The sequence below is a fragment of the Crocodylus siamensis genome, chromosome 11 (genome assembly GCF_052110815.1).
Source record: "Crocodylus siamensis isolate JL-2025a chromosome 11, ASM5211081v1, whole genome shotgun sequence".
NCBI lineage: Eukaryota > Metazoa > Chordata > Crocodylia > Crocodylidae > Crocodylus > Crocodylus siamensis.
The window spans coordinates 63343527-63363316 of NC_143405.1; the positions used below are offsets into that span (position 1 = coordinate 63343527).

Here is a 19790-nt window from a genome sequence, read left to right on the forward strand (position 1 = left end):
CTGCTGCTGAGCATCCAGATCCGATCGCGGTTCAGACATGTACCCATCTCTGTCTTGTGCCTTTCTCCTCCCAGTGCACAGTGACTTGTGGGCAGGGCTACCAAATGAGAGCGGTGAAATGTGTTGTTGGTACCTACGTCTCAGTCGTGGACGATAATGAATGCAATGCTGCTACCAGGCCAACAGATACCCAGGTAAGCGCTCCTGACTTGTCTTCATCTCATATACTCTACCATGGCCTCTTGCCGGAGTAATAAATACATTTCCTCTGAGCTAATTGTTCCTGCTCACTGGCTTCAGCAAATCAATCCCATTGTAGCTCTGCTGATCTGAGCAGGGCAGCTCACCCAGGAGTACCTGTGAAATATTTCCTGGGGCACAAATAGGGAGCAGCAGCTCGATTTGATCCTAAGGGCTGCACCTTAACCCCTTGAGGACTGCATGCAGCCCACGGCCACCCATTGGCCAGCCCTGCTTTATATTCTTTAGTAGCCCAATGTGTTTCCACTTAATCTGGTGTGGGCCTTCAACAGGATTGTGAAATAGCGGCGTGTCCTCTCCATCCAAGTCATCCAGAAACAAAGAGGAGCTCAGCCAATGTTCACAGGACACAGTGGAGATTCGGATCCTGGACGCCTGTAAGTGCACACAGTGCTAAGAGGAGTCGGTGTTTCTTGTTTGCACTTGGTTTGGTTTCTGCACCTACATGCATGACATGTTCTTCCCTAGTGCTCGGCGACCTGCGGGAAAGGCACCCGGATGCGGTACGTCAGCTGTCGTGATGACCAGGGCTCCGTGGCAGAGGAGTCGGCTTGTTTCCACCTCCCCAAGCCATCGGCGACAGAAGTGTGCAGCGTCACGCCTTGTGGGCAGTGGAAGGCCCTGGAGTGGAGCTCTGTAAGCAAAAGCAGTCCTTCTCACAGTATGGCCTGTGCACCCCATACGCTGCCCCTTGCTAAGAGGCGTTTTTCTCATGCTCTCATTGTAACTCGGGGGCCCCAGCATATTGCACGTTACACTTAGAACATGTTAACGGCGCTTAAAATGTGAGCATCCACATGCTAACGTTTTGTAACGTGCTGAGTGCCCTCAGCATCTCAAAGCTACACCACTTCCAGTGAGAGTCAACTCTGGGCTGTTCTACATGCTCATTTTAAGATAACTTCAGATCAGTTGGCTCCATGGAGATAAAATGAGCAATTTGCAGTCCTCCAGCATCCCAGGATGCACTGCTCCGAGCCTCCCTCTCATGAGCAGGGATAGAGCCCAGGTATACTGGCTCCTAGCCATGACCCTGCTAGTCAGTCCTCTAGTTGCAAATCAGAGCTGCGCAGGGGAAAAACAGTATTAACCTTTAATGTGCGACTGCTCCCAGCACCTTCTAACTTTAACACTGCTTAACCATCCACCAATTTAGCAGGCTCTGATTGTAATGGGGAACTTTACCCTAAGTGTACGGGCATTTGGGGAGGTGAAGGTTGGAAACCACTTCTGTGTTAGCAGGAGTTTGAGGCTGAACAGGTTGGGAGTAAGTGTCTTGTGTGTAACTGTTCACTGCAGTGCTCAGTGACTTGTGGCCAAGGCAAGGCCACGCGGCAAGTGGTCTGCGTGAATTACAACGACCAACTGGTGGATCGTGGTGAGTGTGACCCTGAGGATCTCCCAGCAACGGACCAGGACTGCTCCATGTCTCCCTGCCACGATTATGGCAGGCCAATTCACCCCTTCCCCTACCCAGATCACCGGCTGAAACTCAACCCTGGGGGGAGTCTGAACCGACACCCAGGCCGTGCGCACATCCCTGGGGGCAGTCAATGGAGAATTGGCCCGTGGGGTGCCGTAAGTGACCTGGTTTTTGTTTCCTCGCAGGGCTGGAAGGGGATCCTAAGGCAACATCTCACGCCCATGAATACTTTGCCCAAAGGAGTTAGGGGCTGCTGTTGCTTCTCCTCCACCTGGGGTCAGTTTTACCCCCCGCCCCTAGCTAGCTGCAAGAGCGCAGTCAGGAATCTGGGCCAAGCCTTCCTTCCTGTGCGGAAAAGGGCTCAACTGGACTAGGGCTCAACTTCCCAGCCTGGTTCCTGGTCTTTTCGTGGTGCAGTGTTGCAAATATCCAGCAGCAAAACTCCATGCATGGCTTTATATGCAAATCCCTGGGGCAGCAGATGTAGCAGTCTGCTCTTCAGGAGTGTAATTAAGCAGAGGAAGATCCTATGCCATCCCAGTCAGTTGGACATTAGCAAGAGTAGGATTTGATACTTTAGTTTATATAGACTGCCAAGGTAAAACAGTGCTGCCTGTGTCAAGGCCATGGGCTTTACCTTTATCTGGTAACCACAGTGACTTTGGAGGGGGACAGGAGGATTTTGCTTCCTGTTACAAGCTCGGCGCTCGTGTAGCCAAGCACTCTGAAATGGTTCTGCTTGGGGAGAGGCCGCGGATGCGCGAGCTGAGTGTGGACTCGAGGAGCCATGGGCACCTGTGTGTTTTGCAGTGCTCGAGCACATGCGCGGGAGGATTCCAGCGGCGGGTGGTGGTGTGCCAGGACGAGAACGGATACCCTGCCAGCAACTGTGACGAGAAAGCCAAGCCCATCGAGCAAAGATCCTGTGAATCTGGCCCTTGTCCGCAGTGGGCTTATGGTAGCTGGGGGGAGGTGAGACTCGTGGTAACATTTTGCTTTCTCTATAGAAACATAGGTCGGGGCTTTCAAGTAGCAGGGCGAGTGAAGAACAGGGACAAGTATGCTTGGCAATAGTTAGCTGTGTACTGAGAAGTGGGTCTGCGATAAATGAGCAAATGCTGTAATGTTGCTGGAAAGGTTTTTGAGTAAATAGGCATAAAATTATTTTTCTGATCTTTGGGGTGGAGGGGAGCAGAACTGTGCTTGAAAGTGGCTTTTATTTAAAAAAAAAACAAACAAAAAACAGACTCTTCTTGCTCTGAAGCACAGTCTCAAATGAGAAAGTTCAACCAGTTGTAGTGGCGAGTGATTTTTAGCTTGATATTTCTGCCTTTCTGAAGACAGATCCATGATCTGCATCTCGTGCAAAATCACTTGTCGCTTCTGAAAATCTCGTCCATTTTTAATTCCTGGGGCACATTCTGGTTCTCACCAACAGCGACACAAAGGCTGTCATTGATTATGTGGGACTTGGATTGGTTGGATCAGTGCTGGTGTTCAGTGGGTAAAGAGCTGAGATGGTAACTGCCTCTCCTGTGCTGCTTTCCTTTTCTCTAGTGTACCAAGCCATGTGGGGCAGGCACAAGGACGAGGCTGGTTGTGTGCCAGCGCCCGAACGGAGAAAGGTTTATGGATCTGAGCTGTGAAATTCTCGAGAAACCACCAGACCGAGAGCAGTGCAACATGCAGGAGTGCCCTCAAGACGCCGCCTGGAACGCAGGTCCTTGGAGCTCGGTACGATCATAAAATCTTTCTCTCTGTGAATCGTTTTTGGATGCTCCCTAACAGCAGAGTGAACGTGTTGAAAGCCCCTTGGCTATTGCTGTGTGTCATAAAACCACGCATAAGGATGATTATTTGCAATAGGTTCAGAATAACCCACGTTCAGAGGGGCTCGTGCTAGCAAGCTAACTTGCTAGGTAATCAAGTGCCAACCCTCTGCATTACGGATCTTGGTTATGAGTGAGTTCTTGCCATGCAAATGGAAACCTGGCATTTCGGCGACACATTTCAGTTTGCGGATATTTAAGGTTGATACGTTGCGCACGTATGTTCTCTGCAAAAAATGTGATAGCTATGGGAGACTTCTGGTGCTAACCTGCCTTCATTCACAAGTAAAGTGCATGTGTGTGTGTATGTCTGTACAAGCATCCATCACAGATCATATATACGTGTACCTGTGCGCGCACAGCTATACTGAGAACACATGCCCATTTGCACGTACATGCCTTAATATAAACGATGTATGTATTCCTGTTTGTGTAGATGATGTGTGTGCCTGTGAGTTTTTATACATATCATTACATACAAAGCCCAGAGTCTTAGTGGTGGAGCATACATTGCCACTGCTAAGGGGCTGTGCAAAGGTGCCTTTAAACTATTCTTGCATGTTTTTCTGATCCTGGACAGTCTGTGCACTGGTCCAACTCTAGCCTCTGCTCCAAGTTATGCTAGCTGCCAATTGCCCCGGAGAGCTTTTCTAGTAGCTAGGAATCAAGAGAACTTATGGAAACCCTTTGCCCCCTGGCCAGTTTCCAACCATAGGAAAGGGGACAGAATAGGAGCAGTTATACTGGTTCTTTGCCCTGGAAGTGTCCTGCTTCCCTGGGGTGACCCTCCATGGCAATAAAGAGCAAAATGGCCCTAAGAAATTCTGCAGCTTCCAAATTCTACCTGCCTGGCATGGGATATTTGTGCTCTTTTAAATAAACTTCACCACCTGAGGACAGGTGCAATCTTAGTGCTCCAGGATGGATGCTAACAGGTGCTCTTCCACTGCTGTGAGTGAGACTATTCTAAGTTACTATGAAAACCACTGACGTTGCCCACTTTGAAGTCACCTACAAATCAGTGTCAAGGTTTTTTGCCGTAATGTAGTTAAAGAAGGTTTAAAAAAAGGTAATTTGACTCGAAAGCACTTTATCAAGGAGAGGCCTACTTGTAATATAGAGACTTCTTTTAATTGCTGTGGTTTTTAAATGCCTTATTGCTGGACTATATCTTCACCGTAGCTTCTGTGGATGCTTTTGGTAACATTTCTACTATTTTTTATCATACCTCAGTGAATTCTGTGATAGCCATAAAACTGATGACTGGTATTTATATGGTGCTTCATCACAACAAGGGACAGTGATATGAACTATTTAACTTGAGGTGCTAATGTATCATTCATGTGCTGATAGTTGGTGCTAAAAATGACTGAGCTAAGCACAACTAGACACCCAGTGCAGTTGATTTACTCCCCAAAATGCTACCTTTAAATTGCTGCTAACCTTTGTTTCATGTGCTTGAACGTTTGCAAGAACGGAAGGGTACAGACAGAGGGTTATGTTGCATTTTGTTGTAATTTAGCATTTGGCATTTTCACGACAGCTGTTCAGCCCTGCCGTAACACCGTGTTCAGCCCTGCTGTAACTCCCAGTGGGCTCATGCCCACTTGCCCAGTGGCTGGATCTGAAATACAGGGCTCAATCCTGCATGCGTTACCCAGGCAAACCTCCCATTGATTCCAGGTGTCACTGAGCCGAGTCAGGTGTGCAGAATCAGCGTCACAGCACATAGGTATGTATGGTAGGAAACTGCAGTCTTAGCCTGTGTCACGCGATGGGACTGTCGGCTCTTTAGTGGAGAGTTTTGTGGCCCAGGTCCTCAGTAGGATCTTCCCTTTCTTTTGCATGCCTTTCTCATGCCAAATTTCCTACTAGAGAAAGATTTGCAGGGCTGAATCATTCTTCTTGCAAGTACAGTTACTTGATTTTTTTTCACATCAATTCTATAAACTGTTACTTGGCTCAAATTGGGTTGGAGTGACCTTGGAGCTGTATTGGAGAAATGGGATTAGACTACCTGTGAGCTCAACAAGGAAACAAGGCTTTGTGTCTCTCCTGAAAAACATAATGCATATGCATCTACCTCGTTTTGATATTACTGTGTGCTACTACTGTAAGCAGTAGGGCAAAGGCCAGTTTTAATTGTTAGGATCCTATCACCTCACTTGCTTCTAGCTCTGTCCTTGATTTGCAAACATCATTCTGCAGCTGTTCCTACTTCATCTGGTTAGATGGAGTGTCACTACCGTATTTTTGGTCACTTTTGAAACAAGAGTATAGTATTAGCTGAAACTTTTCAGCAGTTTGGATTTATGTATTTATGTAACAAAGTGTATTTATTTTTCCAATATTGTTATTTAATTTTATATAAATATTGCATACCTTTCCAATGTTTAATGTTAATGTTGAACAATGAAAATTAAAGACAAGTAGAACATAATTGTGAATGAATTTGTATAATGATTTCTTGGGTCTTTTGCCAAACTACGATGATACACTTAATGTGGTTAAAAGATAGGAAAACTTTTAAATTGGGTAATATAACGGTGGACCTTCTGTCGACACTCTTATTTTATGTCCTTCAATGGGAACAGCTTATGCTTATTTCCTTTTGACTAATGTTCTTGCCCCAAGACATCTAGTGTGAATTCTGAAGTTCAGGTGATTAATTTAATGGAAGTATTTGATTGGATAAGCTTCATGCCTGATTGCCTGAAACTAATTTTATGGAAGACTAGACTATTTACCTTAAAGTGCCCAGTAGCTTCATAGAACAAACGCCTGTCCTAGGGACTGCAGGCTGTTGTCCAGAATAAAATGAAATAACAGTTGTGTGGGAAGACGCAGCTTGATCATATGAGATGACCAGCATGAAAAGTACCAAGCACTAACATGATCGCACGTTCCAGAGGGATGAAAAGAATCCCCAAAGCAAACGATACCTTTAAACTCCCAATTTATTCGGGCAGACAAGTTTCTTTGGGCAAATCCGGTATCTTTTATTAGACCAACTAATTTATTCTGCAACTTTTTGCTATTATTCAAGTTCTGGGGTATCATAAGCATCATGGTAGAGCCTGTCTTTGGTTAATGTGAGGCTTTAGTAGCGTGCAGAGAGTCATACCAGATTTACAAAGGTATCCTTCAAATCCAGGTGTATAATTCAGTTGGCTGTCAACAAATAACTTTTTATACACTCGATAGCAGGGCGAGGAACTCCTAACGCGCTTTTAAAAAAACGGGCGGGTGGTCACCAAGTATATTCATCAGTGCACTTAAGTGTGAGGCTGAATCCATGTAGCCAAACAGTAGAGCAAAGACTGCAAAACCTCTGGGTGAAATTCTGGTATCATCGGAGCTAAATGCTTACTGAATTTGGCAATATTAAATGTTTACTCTGAGTAGAGAACTCCCACCAAAACCAGAATGAGTTTTTCATGCTGAGCCCTTGGTGGATCAGACACTAAGATAGTGGAAAAGAGCTTGCCAGTCATCCGGTTACTACGTGCATACAGATTGATGGAGCCGTTCGCTCGTCCTCTTGCTGTGCGAACATTTCTTATGTTCGTGGGAGTTGCATAAAAATGTGCAAACCACATTGTGGCCCTAATTTCACCGAATCCCTGGTGGTAAACCACTCTGAGCCATAAAGCCCATAATGCATTTTTGCAACGGCATGTGATTCGCTGGATGCATTTTATCAGCACCCTGCCAGCAGCGTAGACTTTAGTTGATGAAATCATTTTTTAAAGTAGCACTGGAAGTTATAAACGAGTGCAATAATTAGAGCAGAAGTAATCCATGTATTTGTCGGTCTTAAGAAAATAAGTGATTGAGTTTAGTGCGTACTGTGATAGATAGCGCAACGCTACCTTGATGTAATATTTGCATAATGAAGAAATGACTTATCACAGTCTTCGCAAGTCTGCTTGCTTCTCTCCTAATTAAAATACGTGGTGGGTCAAATTAAGCAGTTATTTTGCATAGTGCGTGGTTTCAGTGGTGTATGTCATTGGGGCTGAATGCCATTTGGGCCTAAATCGGTCTTGAATTTGGCCTGTTGACTAGCCTGCATGTAATTTTTTGAATAATGTTCCCATTTTAAACTTAATCTCCCAGGCCATGGTGCAGATAGGCCTCCTCATTTTAAAAGAATAATGGGCATTCAAGAGCTATTGCCAACAGAACATTTTATATAGACCTTGGTGCCTGCAAAACTAAAGCGTCAGGCTTCTCTCGTTAAGAAATCTGCCAAGTCATTGATGGTTACTATTTAATTCTTGGATAAAAAAAAATTTTTTAAATCCCTAAAAAGGTGCTGAGGGAACCAAGACCCATGTCACTAAATGTTTCCTCCACTTACTATCCACCCAACCCATTTTGTAGGTTAGGGCCCTACACTACATGTCCCTTTTCGAGGCTGCAGTACTTGGCTGCCCCCAAATAAGTTTTCTGCGAGTGTGATCGTTGTTGTTATTTCCAGAGTAGCATTAGCAAGGTGCCTGGCACTTGACAGAGATGTGACGTTTCCTTGCTGGGGGGATCTTAAAATCTAAGCAGACCGAGTACAGTTGAAGGATGGGAGAGGTAATGTGAAAAGCAGAGACAGAGTGAATGAAGAGTTCTCGGTTTCAATGTGTCGGTTTCAATGGTGATTTTGTTATTGCAAAAATGTGTGTAAGGAATCATATAACACCTAAGTAATGTGGCTGTCACGGCAAATTCATTTTCTGCTGGAGAGAGGAGAATAGCAGAATTACACACACCGTGAACCAAATCTGCCCCCATTTATTGCTCATGTCTCAGGAAGAACTGACATGGTAGCTGCTAAGAATAGGATCGGCAAAATGCTGTTGAAAAACAATTGGCTCCCTGTGACCCACATGCAGTTAGGTCTTTTATGGAAAATGGATGGAGATTTTCGCAAAATCAGAAGGTCACAGTGAGATTTAAAGCTACAAGTGACAGGTTCCCAGTACATCCGTTGGCCTCGTGTTCTGTATTCTTCCCAGCTGGTCTCTGCTGTTTTCTTTCTTCCCCACCGCTGCCTCTTTACAAGTGTACACAGCAGACAACCTTATAGGCAGCACCTGTCAAGGCAAAAACTTATCTGCATCACGCCAAGGGGATACGGCATCGCTATTCCTGCCCCAAATTGAGCTAACATCAACCATAAAGAGATGGCCTCGAACAGCTCGGGTTAGCATTCTGCATGGCTGGAGGGGGAATTTTCCTTGGCTTGCTTCATTTTTGGTGGGGTTTCCAAGTCCATGTATCCCATGAATCCCCTAAACCACCCTGTCCCTTCATGAATATCTTTGGCTGATCCACTTGGGTTTGCTCACGTCAGCCGTGAGCTCTCCATGCCATGCACTGTCTGCTCCGTGTAGGTGTTCAGCCTTTCCGACTCCATGTGCATCCTGCATGCATAGGTAGAAAAGGAGCCTGGCTGGCAGTTGTGGGTCCTAGATCAGAACGAGCTTTTTTGCTTCAGTTTGTTGCTTTGTGTCTTGACTCGTGGAACATTGGCTCCAGTCTACACTTACAGCACTGTGAGAGTGTAGTTGAATTTATAGTGCCTTTATCTTTGTTCCCCTCCCACTGAGGGCAACAGAAACCTTACAACTACTTTTCTTCACCTGGAGGCCATCAGGATTTAGTTGTCATCCCTATTGTTCTTCCCCTCCTGCTTGAATTTTGTCTTGGGTGTAACTTTTGGAGAGGGAATCCCATCTGGGCATCTGTTATGCCTCAGCCTGTCATTTGCTTGCTAACCTCATCAGCTATTGATGCCACTCTGACTTCCTTGGGCTTGATGTAGCTGCTTAATTTGGGTTGAAATGGGCATGTCTACACATTCCTTAATGCACTGTAGTTACGGCACATTAAGTTTTAGTACCAGTAATGACAGGTGCTAATTTAATGTGCCGTAATCAGCACTACTGTCACAGTGAACATTTTTTTGGTGACACTACTGTGCATTATACTAAATCTACTGCTCATTAGCATGGGCTTTGCCCACCTCACTAGCACGCAGCAGAGTTAGTCTCCTGTGCATTAAGTATCTTGTGTAGATGCACCCAGTGCCATCTGAATTACCACTATTTCCACCAGTGTCAGATCTCAGTCACCCTGTTGTTAAAGGTAGATATTAGGTAAGAAATTATTTGCTGTCAGCATCTCCGGTTCAGGTACAACTAATTGCTGGCACTTCAGTATCCTCAGCTGTCTTACCCGACATGCCAGTGTCACTAAGCCACCCGCCTTGTCTCCAAACTAGAGTACTAGGATTCCCCAGAATTTCTGCTTCAGACCTGGACAGGGTCACGTCATCATTTCACAGCAGTGAGTACCATGGAGTTGATTATGTCGGGGAGTCTTTCTTCCAAGACCACAGAAAACCAACTCACTGCAAAAACATTGCTGCCATTGCCATCGTGGTCAAATTCTCATTGGTTTCACTTGCCGCAAGTTTGGGTCAATGCTTAGTTGTCCTTGACCAAAAATTCCCCTTTGCTTCCTGCCTTCCGCATGCTAGTTCTCTCTCCCAGCTCAGTGTCCTGTTTTCAAAGTTGTCGTGTACCTTCTGCTCCTAAACTGGTGGGCAGTGGCTCTTTTCAACCCATGTTTCTGTCACCTGGCTGTTGCATATCTGCACACGTATGCCTGGCGGTTTTGGACACCAGTGGATGTCATGCAGGGATCCAGCGTTTAAGAAAGAAACAACACAGAAGCCCATGCCTCCTACAGCTACAGGCTAGGGTTATTTTTAGATGCCTTGTCGCTTATGGTACAGATAAGGGGTTGATTTCTATTTCATCAGTGTGTCCCAAATGGGGTGGCATGATTACAGAAGTAGTGTATTCCCTCTAAACTGAGGTTGGAAACCTCGGGGTATCGCTAGATCGTTTGGCTGTTCTTTTTCAGATCACGCTGGGCCTTCCCTGTCTCATTGGGACTTGGGCACCTATTTCACCCTGCTTAAGACCCTGAAAAACCATGCTGGCAAAAGGTGCGCTTTTTGTGACTTCCTCCGAAGAAGAAGGGACAGTCCAAAAGTCTGCAAATGATGCATTGCAAGCCACTTAGTCACCGAATAGGTGCAAGAGAACCTGGCCCTTCAGAGATCAGTTTGCTCTAAGAGTTTTTTGAGTCATGTAGTAATAGATGCATCTAGAGGTAGAGCTGTGCACTTGGTCATGTCACTGTATCTTATGCTATTTTATAGACCAGCCCAAGCTTGTACATTATAACGTCCCTGGCGATGGTTCCTGGAAGGGTGGAAAGCAATAACCCCTGTTCTAGCCCCCGCCAGCAGCTTTTGGTCATTGATGTGATCACACAAAGCCAAGTCTGAAGGTGCGAAGGGTGTTATTTGCAAGCACATTTGCCATGATAACGTCATAACTCTTTGCTACTTTCTGTTTCAGGTCCTCCTTTAGTCCCCTTTCCCCCCCTCCATTGCCTGGTTCAGGTACTGGTCCCTGCTGCGTATTGTCATGACTGGGAAGAGAGAGAGATTATAGAAGTTTTATCAGCAAAATGATTTCAGGCGGTAGGGTAGGTACTGCCTTCAGTTTTACTTGCTGCAGTGGCTAGCTCATCTGTGGATACATATGGAGTCTGATTTCATAACGAGTTAATCCTCATTCTACTCTGCAGGAGGAAAAAAAAATGAATAAAGCAGCAGCGGCTGTCACTTGTCTACTAGGGACCATTTGTCTCCCCAAATGCTGATTACCCAGACAGTAATTTAAACGTGTGCTAGATGGCAAAAAAACCCATTGAGAGCAGTAACGTGGAAATAGATTTTTCTAAGGATGAGGTGCAAGATGCATGTCTTCAGGTCAAATCACGGGGCTGTGATCTTTGCAACCTGTTTGCCCATGTTGCCAATGTATACCCTAGACTGCAATAATGGCCGTTTGCTCCTTGCTTAAGTACTAGGAGCAAGGACAAGACGTTCCTGTTTTCTTTGCGAACGGATGTGTGTTATTATAAGGGACGTTCACCATATTTATAATTTATGTATTGCATCTGCAGTTCTGTTGTTAATGCAGCAGAGCAGCACATCTCACTGCAAAGCTACTTAAGGCTTATTCGTGATGTTTTGTACTAACTTGGAGATAAGGCCAGTGGGTTTGCTGCATGCATCATAATTTGCTCAGTACAAAGGACCATATGCCAGGCTTTGGAAGGGGTTTGATCAACAGCGTCTTTTCATGTAGAGGAGGAAGTAGGGCTCCCTGTAACTCTGGACCATGCAGTCAATCTCTTGTGCCTTGGTCCTTCCTCTGTAATGGCAGGGGGCTTGTTTGCACCCATCCTCTACCAGCTTGCCTATTTAGGATGTGGGCTGTTTGGGACAACTGTTTCTCCCCCACCCAGTGTGTTTGCATAGTGCCTAGATCCACGAAGCCACCTTCTTGAATGGGACCTCTACAATACAAGTGGTTTCTCTTAATAATAAAAGGAAAGGGTTAGTTAGAGCTACTCAAACTGAAGCCTTCTTATAGCATGTTCATTACTTCTTCTTTAAGCTCCTTTGGACCCCCTCCCACCCCATACCAATTTACACAGCATCTGATTATGGCAGCACAGTCCTGCCTATGCAGCCCGGTTGGCTTCGATACCCGGCATGTCATTATACAGAGCATAACAGCATGGGGGAGCAGATTGCCACAGACAGCAACAGCTACTGAACCTAGGGCGCTCTTTGAAAACGACCCAGAAGAACTTCTGAAAGGAAATATGGCAGGTTACAAATGTTACATGGGTGCTGTAGTGAGAAAAGTAGGCTAGCTTTTTCCTGTATGATAGCATTATTGAGAACGACCTGCCCTCGGATATGTATATTTGAGTCCTGATCCAAAGCCCAATGGAGAATTTTGTGGCTAACTGAATAATATTTGCTCGGGCCACATTTTTCCCCAGTGTTCACTAGTTTGGGCTGCGGGTGCCCATCGTTAGAGGCATAAGCCCTGCTGCATCGGATTCCCAGACTAAAATTAATGATGATTTTTTTTCCTTGAAAAAAACGGTCAATTGAGACATGTGGAGGGGATTGTTGCAAAAATGTAGAATATATTTTCATGGCAACAGGTTTTTTTCATCAACCTTTGAAATTGCAACAAGAGGTCCCATTGAAAACATCAGCATAAGAACCTTACGACCTGCTCCTCCTGCCTCTAGTGCCAATGCATAGATTGGGGCTGGGGACGGAGAGGAATGCGTTGCATGGTTAAACTAACATCCGCTGGCTAGAAAACCAAAGATGACATCAAATTATTTTGACGATAGGGGATTAGAGTAGTTCGCCTTCTAGATATGCAAGCAAAAGCTGCCTGCATTCATACTCAAGGAAGCCCATCAACTGCAGCAGAGAGAGAAGCTGGTCTGCTGTGCTTTTCAGCATATCTGTTAGATGTTAGATAAAAGAAATAAAGGTTCTTTTGCATCTGGCATGTGCAGAGTCTTTCATGTGCAATACAACCCCCCCCATACCTATTAATTTTTCATTCCTCCCATTTCTCATATAATGTCGATGGCAGCGGTCGCAGCCTTATTAGATTCATAGCACCCCTCATTTGACTCGAGGCGCCCTCCATCGCTGGTGTGAATTGAGCGGCACCCCATTTCAGACACTAGTTTCTTTATTACAGGGCTCAGATCTTTGCACGGGGACAAGGCAGCGGCCAGGCAGGTGCTTCAACACCCTGGTTGAGAATCGCTGGCCTGTGGGAAGTAAAGTGTGGTTTAAAAGCCTTGCCTAAACTCTGGTGCCAGGGTATAAATGGGAATTTTTGTCTCTACCGCAGCTTCACTTGCTGTCTCCGTAGGATAAATATAACCTTCTCCATTTCACGTGTAAATACCTTGCATATCCTCTGGTCTGCTACCCACCTCTGATGCTGGCTGCAGAAGATGTAACAGTGACACTGGAGGCACGAACACCACCCGTTCCACAAATGTGGGATAGTTTTATATGAATAATAATGCATCTAATTAAGCACGTGCCTACCTTTTAAGCAGGTGACTATTCAATGGAATTGCTCAGATGCTTGATGTCAGGCGCGCGCTAGAATACCTGGCCGAATTCAGGTCCACAAAACCCTTGAGCACTGCATGTTTGTGGAAGCTGTCTCTACTGCTGTATTTTGAAAAAAATATTTCAATAGCTATTAAGAATTTCAATCGGTGTCCAACTGGGCAGAATTGATTCTTATCTTTGTGTGGCACTTAACGCTGAACGCAGCAAATCCTGGACCAGGTTTCCAGAGCATCTCATTGCAAGTGGCTTTGTCTGCACTAATGGGGTAGTTAAGTGCAACTGCCCACCATGGTCTGGCAGCAGGTGCAGTTGAGACGGCCACCTGAAAATCGGGAGTGTTTTATTGAGCAGAGGCAAGAACATAAAGAAACGCAAAGCTTGTAAATTTTCCCCTTTTTGTTTCACTGCACGCTTTTCAGCGAAGATTCTTGGAAAGGGGGCACAAATGCTTGCAATTAATATCATCTGAGAAGGGTGGGAATTTAAACCTGCAGGGATTGTTTTTAATTTCTTCTGAAAAGTTGCTCCTGGCAGAGTCTGATAAAGATCTTTTTCGTCTGGTTCTTTTCCCTCCTCTCCTGAGATATCTGATTACCGTTATCTTTGGGCATCCCTTTGGTGATCATTGCAGCTTGCTTTCATTATATCTGATACCTCCCAAACTGCCAGACTGTTACACGGTGTCTGTAAAAAGCAGCCTGAGCAGCCTTCTTTGACATCCATGCTGCTATGTGGAATTAACTGTATTTCTGGTGGTATTTAGCCATTCTGCACTGAAGTTAGCTGGTCGTGTGCAGGTAGGGTGAAGGATATGGAAAATATATGTTCGAATGGCCAGCTCTTGAAGAGAGAATAACATGCATAAACCTACTTGCAGGCTCTTAAACCCACAAGTGATTCTAATTTTTGTATGTTTTGCATTCAAAAGCTTGTTTAACTCTATGCCAACTAATGCGGTTGGTCCAATAAAAGGTAGCACCCAAAGAAATTCTTGCCTCTTGTACAAACCTTGAGTAACCTAAAAGGACTTCCCCATCGAAAGTCCTGGGATCTGCTGCAGTCTTCCACTTTTAGAGGAACCTTAATAAAGAAGTTGCATCTTCTCTTCCAGAGCCTATGAATAGGAAAGGCCATAAGAAATAAGCTGGCACAATTCACACATACTTGGTAAACGAAGATTATCTTCCTAATGCTTGAACTCCTGAAACGGGAAGCACATTTCTGTGAAATGAAAATGCCGGCCCAACAATAGAACAGGATATTGCATTGCAGAAGGTGTTTGCTTTGCAATCTGAGTTACAGTTGCATGGACCTGCATAATAGGGAAGTATTTTCAGTTTTGCTTAAATATATTCAATTCAGATTTTTATTTTTTTTTTAAACCAACTTAAAAGATGCCTATTGAAGGCTCTGGACACCTTAATGTAATTCATCATAAATACAATGAAATTAAATCTAATCCCAAAAGAACTGATTCTGAGCTTTTTAGGGACATCACTGTGTTTTTATTCTATGCGCAAAGCACTAGGCATGGTGCTGGTAGTATTATTTCATGATTTTTAATGTAGTGGACATAACTTCTTTATAACACTGTTCCTCTGTGCTTATTTTTTTCAACCCAAACATTGCCACAATCTGCTCGAGTTGGAGATGCAGAAAGGGGAAAGTTAAACTAGAAGTTAAACTAGAAATCAGCCTCCACAGGGATCTGAGAGAGAAGCAGCCACGTAGTTTCATTTCTGTGCTGCCACGGATAAGATCCGAGTTACGCTCCTGATCTGACAGCAAACTCAGCTTGATGGTAGTGGAGCGGGACTGTTTGCTACTCACAAGCCCCTTTGCAGGTGTACAGGCCAGAAGGATTTTTGCAGCATGTGGTTGGCATCAGGGAGTAAAAGGTTTGCAAGAAAGGTTCGTGCTTCATTTAGGCAAGCATCTAAGACTTTTTATTTTACCTTAGAATGGCCAATACTGCCAAATTTTGACTTGCTTCCTTCTCATTTCATTTTGCGCTGGTACAGCTCCGATCAGTAGTTGGCCTTTAAAACCCTGTGTTTGCATCTCATGTCAATGGAAGCTGCATCTGCAAACCAATTGCTGGGGCTCACGCTAACTTTCTAGGTTGTGCACTTTCGCACACGGGGGGGCACCTTTCCATGTAGCTTGAACCCTGAAATGTTGCAGATGAACGTGACAAATTTTGCACCCTCCCTTTGGACCAGCAGGAGCGTCCTCCTGGGGTTTGGGCATCGTTTTCATTATGACATTTGTCTGGGATTGGAAACAGGCGTTTCTGGAGTGGACTTTTCAACTGCAGTCGAGTGAGCTCACAGCTTGGGTGAAGGATGGGCATGATCGGTTGGGAAAACCGTCCTTTAAGATCTACAAGCCCTATTAGCATGAGAATGTCGGCTCTACCTCTGGGGCTGGATCCAAAGATTATTTAAGCCAGTAGGAGTCTTTCTATTGACATCCATGAGCTTTGAATCGAGCTGTTATTTCTCAAAGTGTGAGTGCCTAAATTATACCCCTGTCCCCATTACTTTGAAGTGTTTTCTACCAAAAACCCGTGAAGAAGTGTTCTTTGTCCACTTCGTATGCTTTAAAATAGACAAGGTCAAAGCTTACCTCACCGTGGCATTTTAGCTGACAAACCCTGTAAGCAGATGGCCTTGTTTCAAGCTGTGGGAAGAGTCCTGTTAATGAAATGCAAAGTTCTTCCACTGTTAGAAATGAAAGATTAGTTTGAGCGTACCACCTCATTGAGCAGCATCCATAAATCAGAGGTCCAGCTTATTTTCTGCAGGTAGCCCACATATGCTTCAAATCTGTGCACCCTGTAAAGGTTGGAAATACTCGAGAAGAATTCAAAAGCAGGTATAATGCATGCTTTGTGCAAAGGCTTTTCAATCTTAGACCCTTGGTGGCATTTGATTATTCATCCTACCGTCATGTCTGCCTGCATGGAAGAGCATGATTCAGAATGTATGTGAAAGCAGATATGTGTGTTAGATCCACCTACGCATATGCTCAGCTGTCTATTTTTAATTTTATATATTTGTAAAAGACCACAAACACAATCGGTGCCAGATAGCAGCTTGAGGTGCTATATTCAAGCATAAGCAAAATTTGCCCAATGTAACAAGTAACTTCGTACGTTCAAATATACCTGCAAATCTATGTTTCCTTTTAACGAGAAGCAGAAAAGTACCATTTTATAGTTAGAGCGTATCTCTTGGACTGACATCCTACAGCAGGAAGAGATTGCAGCATTACATGTACAACCTCAGCTCACTAAGCACCTTGTCCCTAGTATGGGACACAGATCCTTTCTCTGCCAAAGTTTAACCAGGCTGTAAAATGGGAATGCAAATACCAAACATACCTGCTTGTACCACTCTTCTTGGAATAGTTACAGGAGGCTTTCAGATCCTCAGAATGGCGCTGTGTGTCAGCACAGTGTTATTCCTGCTGTGTAATAAATGATAAGGGAAAAATATTTGAAAAAATTGCAGATAAGAGACATGCTTTGACGCAGACTGGAAGGGTAAATACTAAGCAACTATATGACTAGGAGCAACGCCCTCATCCTGCAACAGAGGAAGTGTCTGACTATGAGGGTAGTTTGAATAGCCTACCTAGAAATATTGCAGAACCTCCATCCCGGGAAATTTTCAGGCGTAGGTTAGACGGACATTTGACTGGGATAGTTTAGTCCGGGAGGAGCCTGTTTTGAGCAGAGGGTTGCACTAGATGACTTCATGGGGTCCCCTCCAGCCCTATTTTTCTATGATCCTTTGACTTTTTTCATGTTATTCCCACCGTTTTGTTTTGCAGCCAAATCACCATTCCTCGTGCAGAATACCTACTGAAGAAAGTCAAAGTTATAGCGATGGCAAAATTTAGTACAAAGAGATTAAGTAGAAGGATAGGAAGTGAGGGCTGGAAGGGACATCAGGAGGTCACATCTAGTCCCAACCCCTGCTTAAACAGGATCGGCCACAACTAGATCATCCCAGCCAAGGCTTTATCAACCCACTTTTTAAAAACCTCCAAGGATGGAGATTCAGCCATCTCTCTGGGTGACCCATTTCACTTCTTTACTACCCTTCTTTGAGAGAGATTTTCCTAAGATCCAACCTCAACTTCCCTTGCTGCAGCTTGAGCCTGTTGCTCCTTGCTCTGTCATCTGCACCACTGAGACCAGTCCAGCTTAAAGGCGCAGCTTTCTGGCTACTCTGAGCAGTGCATTTTCCAAGTGATGGGGCAGGCTTGAGAAACATGAATCTGAACTTGCTCAAAAACCAGGAGTGTTCAGGTTTTGGTGTTAACATGTCATAGTAGAAGGTTTTGCTGTTAACATGTTATAGTCTTACAGTGAGCATGTATAAGGTTTTGGTTTTAACATGTCGTAGTATAAGGTTTTGGTGTTAACATGTTATAGTGACCGGGGCTGGAGGCCAGGTCTAGACCTAGACTTCCCAACACTGTTTGCATCTTGGTGGCCTTCTTGCTGTAGGGCACCAAGGACTTGGGAGATCTGGGTTTAGCACCATGGACTTCCTGTAGGATTTTGGGCAAGTCAGGTCAAGCCAGCCCCACAAAGGCGTGCGGGTGCCTACCTCCCATGGACTTCCCTCTCTTTTATTTCAGTGGAAGTTATGAATGCAAACTCCAGACCCACTGTATCGAACCCTTAAATCCTGCTCACCCCTATCCAGACGAGTGCCTAAGTACACAACTGTGGCCTACAAAATGTTTAGGGCTCTATTGCTGACCTTGGCTTATATCCTTTGTTGCCTCTCTGTAGTTTCTTTTATAAGCTCTTCAGGGCAGTGATTCTCTTACTCCTTGTTTGTGCATATTTAATGGAACAGAGTCTGAACGATGCTTGGGGGCTGCTGGGCAGGACTGTAATTAAATTATTAACAGATGGGGTTGGGCCTGGTCAAATGTTAGATCTAGTAGCGTCTCTACGAAGCTCATACGTATACAATTTTCATCCCACCCCTCCTCCTCCCCCCATTCCTCTTATTTCCAAATGGTGTTTGGAGGGGGGGGATTTTCGCTGGAATTTTAGTTCTTAGCAAAAATACAGAGTGACTTGAAAAGGAAAAAGGAGTCTCCAGGTTTGTGAGGCTTTGTATGTCTCCGCTGCCCCACAGTCGGTCTCCTCTTAAAAAAAAAAAAAAAAAAAAAAATGCACAGGCGAACGGTTATGTAGTGAGATGACTGAAATAGCATGTTTGCGCTGAAGGATTAAACCAGGATGTTTGTGGTATAACATGTAATGACTTGCATAACATGTAATGAAGAAATTGAAATGGAGGCCCTCCGTGCGTCCTGCTGAGTAAGAGGTTTGTTCTACAAGAAACTGTCATATTAAATTCTTGTCCAGACCTCTTTGGATTCCTAAATCTTTTGGAGGAGACTAATCTGAAATCAAAGTAAGGTTGCTCGGGGTGAGCATGCCAGAACTGGTCACATTTGAAAAAGTTCAATGAACCTGCAGAGAGAGGTTGAAATTAGTCGCTTCACTACAAAGCGTCCAGCCAACCTACCTGCTGATTTGCTTTCTGCTTTGATTCTTCCAGCTCTGCCTTCTCGCCACCTTTTGTGTTGTTTTCCAAAAGTATGCATCTTAAGCGTAAGCTTTTCAGTATTTATTTAATGAAAAACAAACCGTCCGCACTCGTTTGGTGCAGGGGAAAACAAATACAGCTTTAATCACATAAAGTTCGGGTTTGTTTTTCCACTGTTTTGCCCCCTTCAGAGTCATGTACAAGTGCGAGCGACGTTATTATTCTGATTAACCGTCATGGCACGGCATTTAATGATTCTGCAGTAGGATAGGCCCTTGTCAGGACTGCATCCTCAGTTCCTGGAAATCAACTTTGCTCCTTTGAACTCACTGGAGCGGCACCAAGCTATGCCAGCCAGACATCTCACCTGAAATGTTGTCTTCCTGCTGAATACCAATTCCTGTCTTAAGTGTGATATTTGGACACGTCTGGCTTGCACCGAAGAGTAGCACCCAGTCCCTGCTATAAATTGAGGATGTTTCTGCTGGGCTCTTTTGGCTCGTCAGTTGTACCCCTTTGGCCCCCACTGACAACACGATTCTGGGCCCATCATATTTAGGCTAAAAGCCTTCCTTGTTTCATATGTACACACATAACAAGGCAGATCTATGTTAAAACTATTCCTCTTTTTTTTTTCCCTATTC

At 44.7% G+C, this 19790-nt stretch overlaps 1 protein-coding gene and 1 long non-coding RNA gene across 2 annotated transcripts in view; one reads left to right on the forward strand and one right to left on the reverse strand.

Annotated features, from left to right (window-relative positions):
* ADAMTS9 (ADAM metallopeptidase with thrombospondin type 1 motif 9) overlaps nucleotides 1–19790 on the forward strand; it is a 105973-nt gene that overhangs the window by 56117 nt on the left and 30066 nt on the right. Inside the window, exons 25-31 of the mRNA XM_090021152.1 lie at nucleotides 75–194; nucleotides 534–638; nucleotides 730–897; nucleotides 1561–1639; nucleotides 1739–1839; nucleotides 2495–2656; nucleotides 3242–3418. Of these exons, the coding sequence (XP_089877278.1) occupies nucleotides 75–194; nucleotides 534–638; nucleotides 730–897; nucleotides 1561–1639; nucleotides 1739–1839; nucleotides 2495–2656; nucleotides 3242–3418 (912 nt within the window). The remainder of the gene's footprint in view (nucleotides 1–74; nucleotides 195–533; nucleotides 639–729; nucleotides 898–1560; nucleotides 1640–1738; nucleotides 1840–2494; nucleotides 2657–3241; nucleotides 3419–19790) is intronic.
* LOC149855953 (uncharacterized) lies at nucleotides 3444–19788 on the reverse strand. Its single transcript, XR_016438473.1, has 3 exons — nucleotides 18343–19788; nucleotides 16950–17035; nucleotides 3444–16401 (listed from the first exon to the last, which is right to left on the reverse strand). It is a non-coding gene; the product is annotated as an uncharacterized LOC149855953 (long non-coding RNA).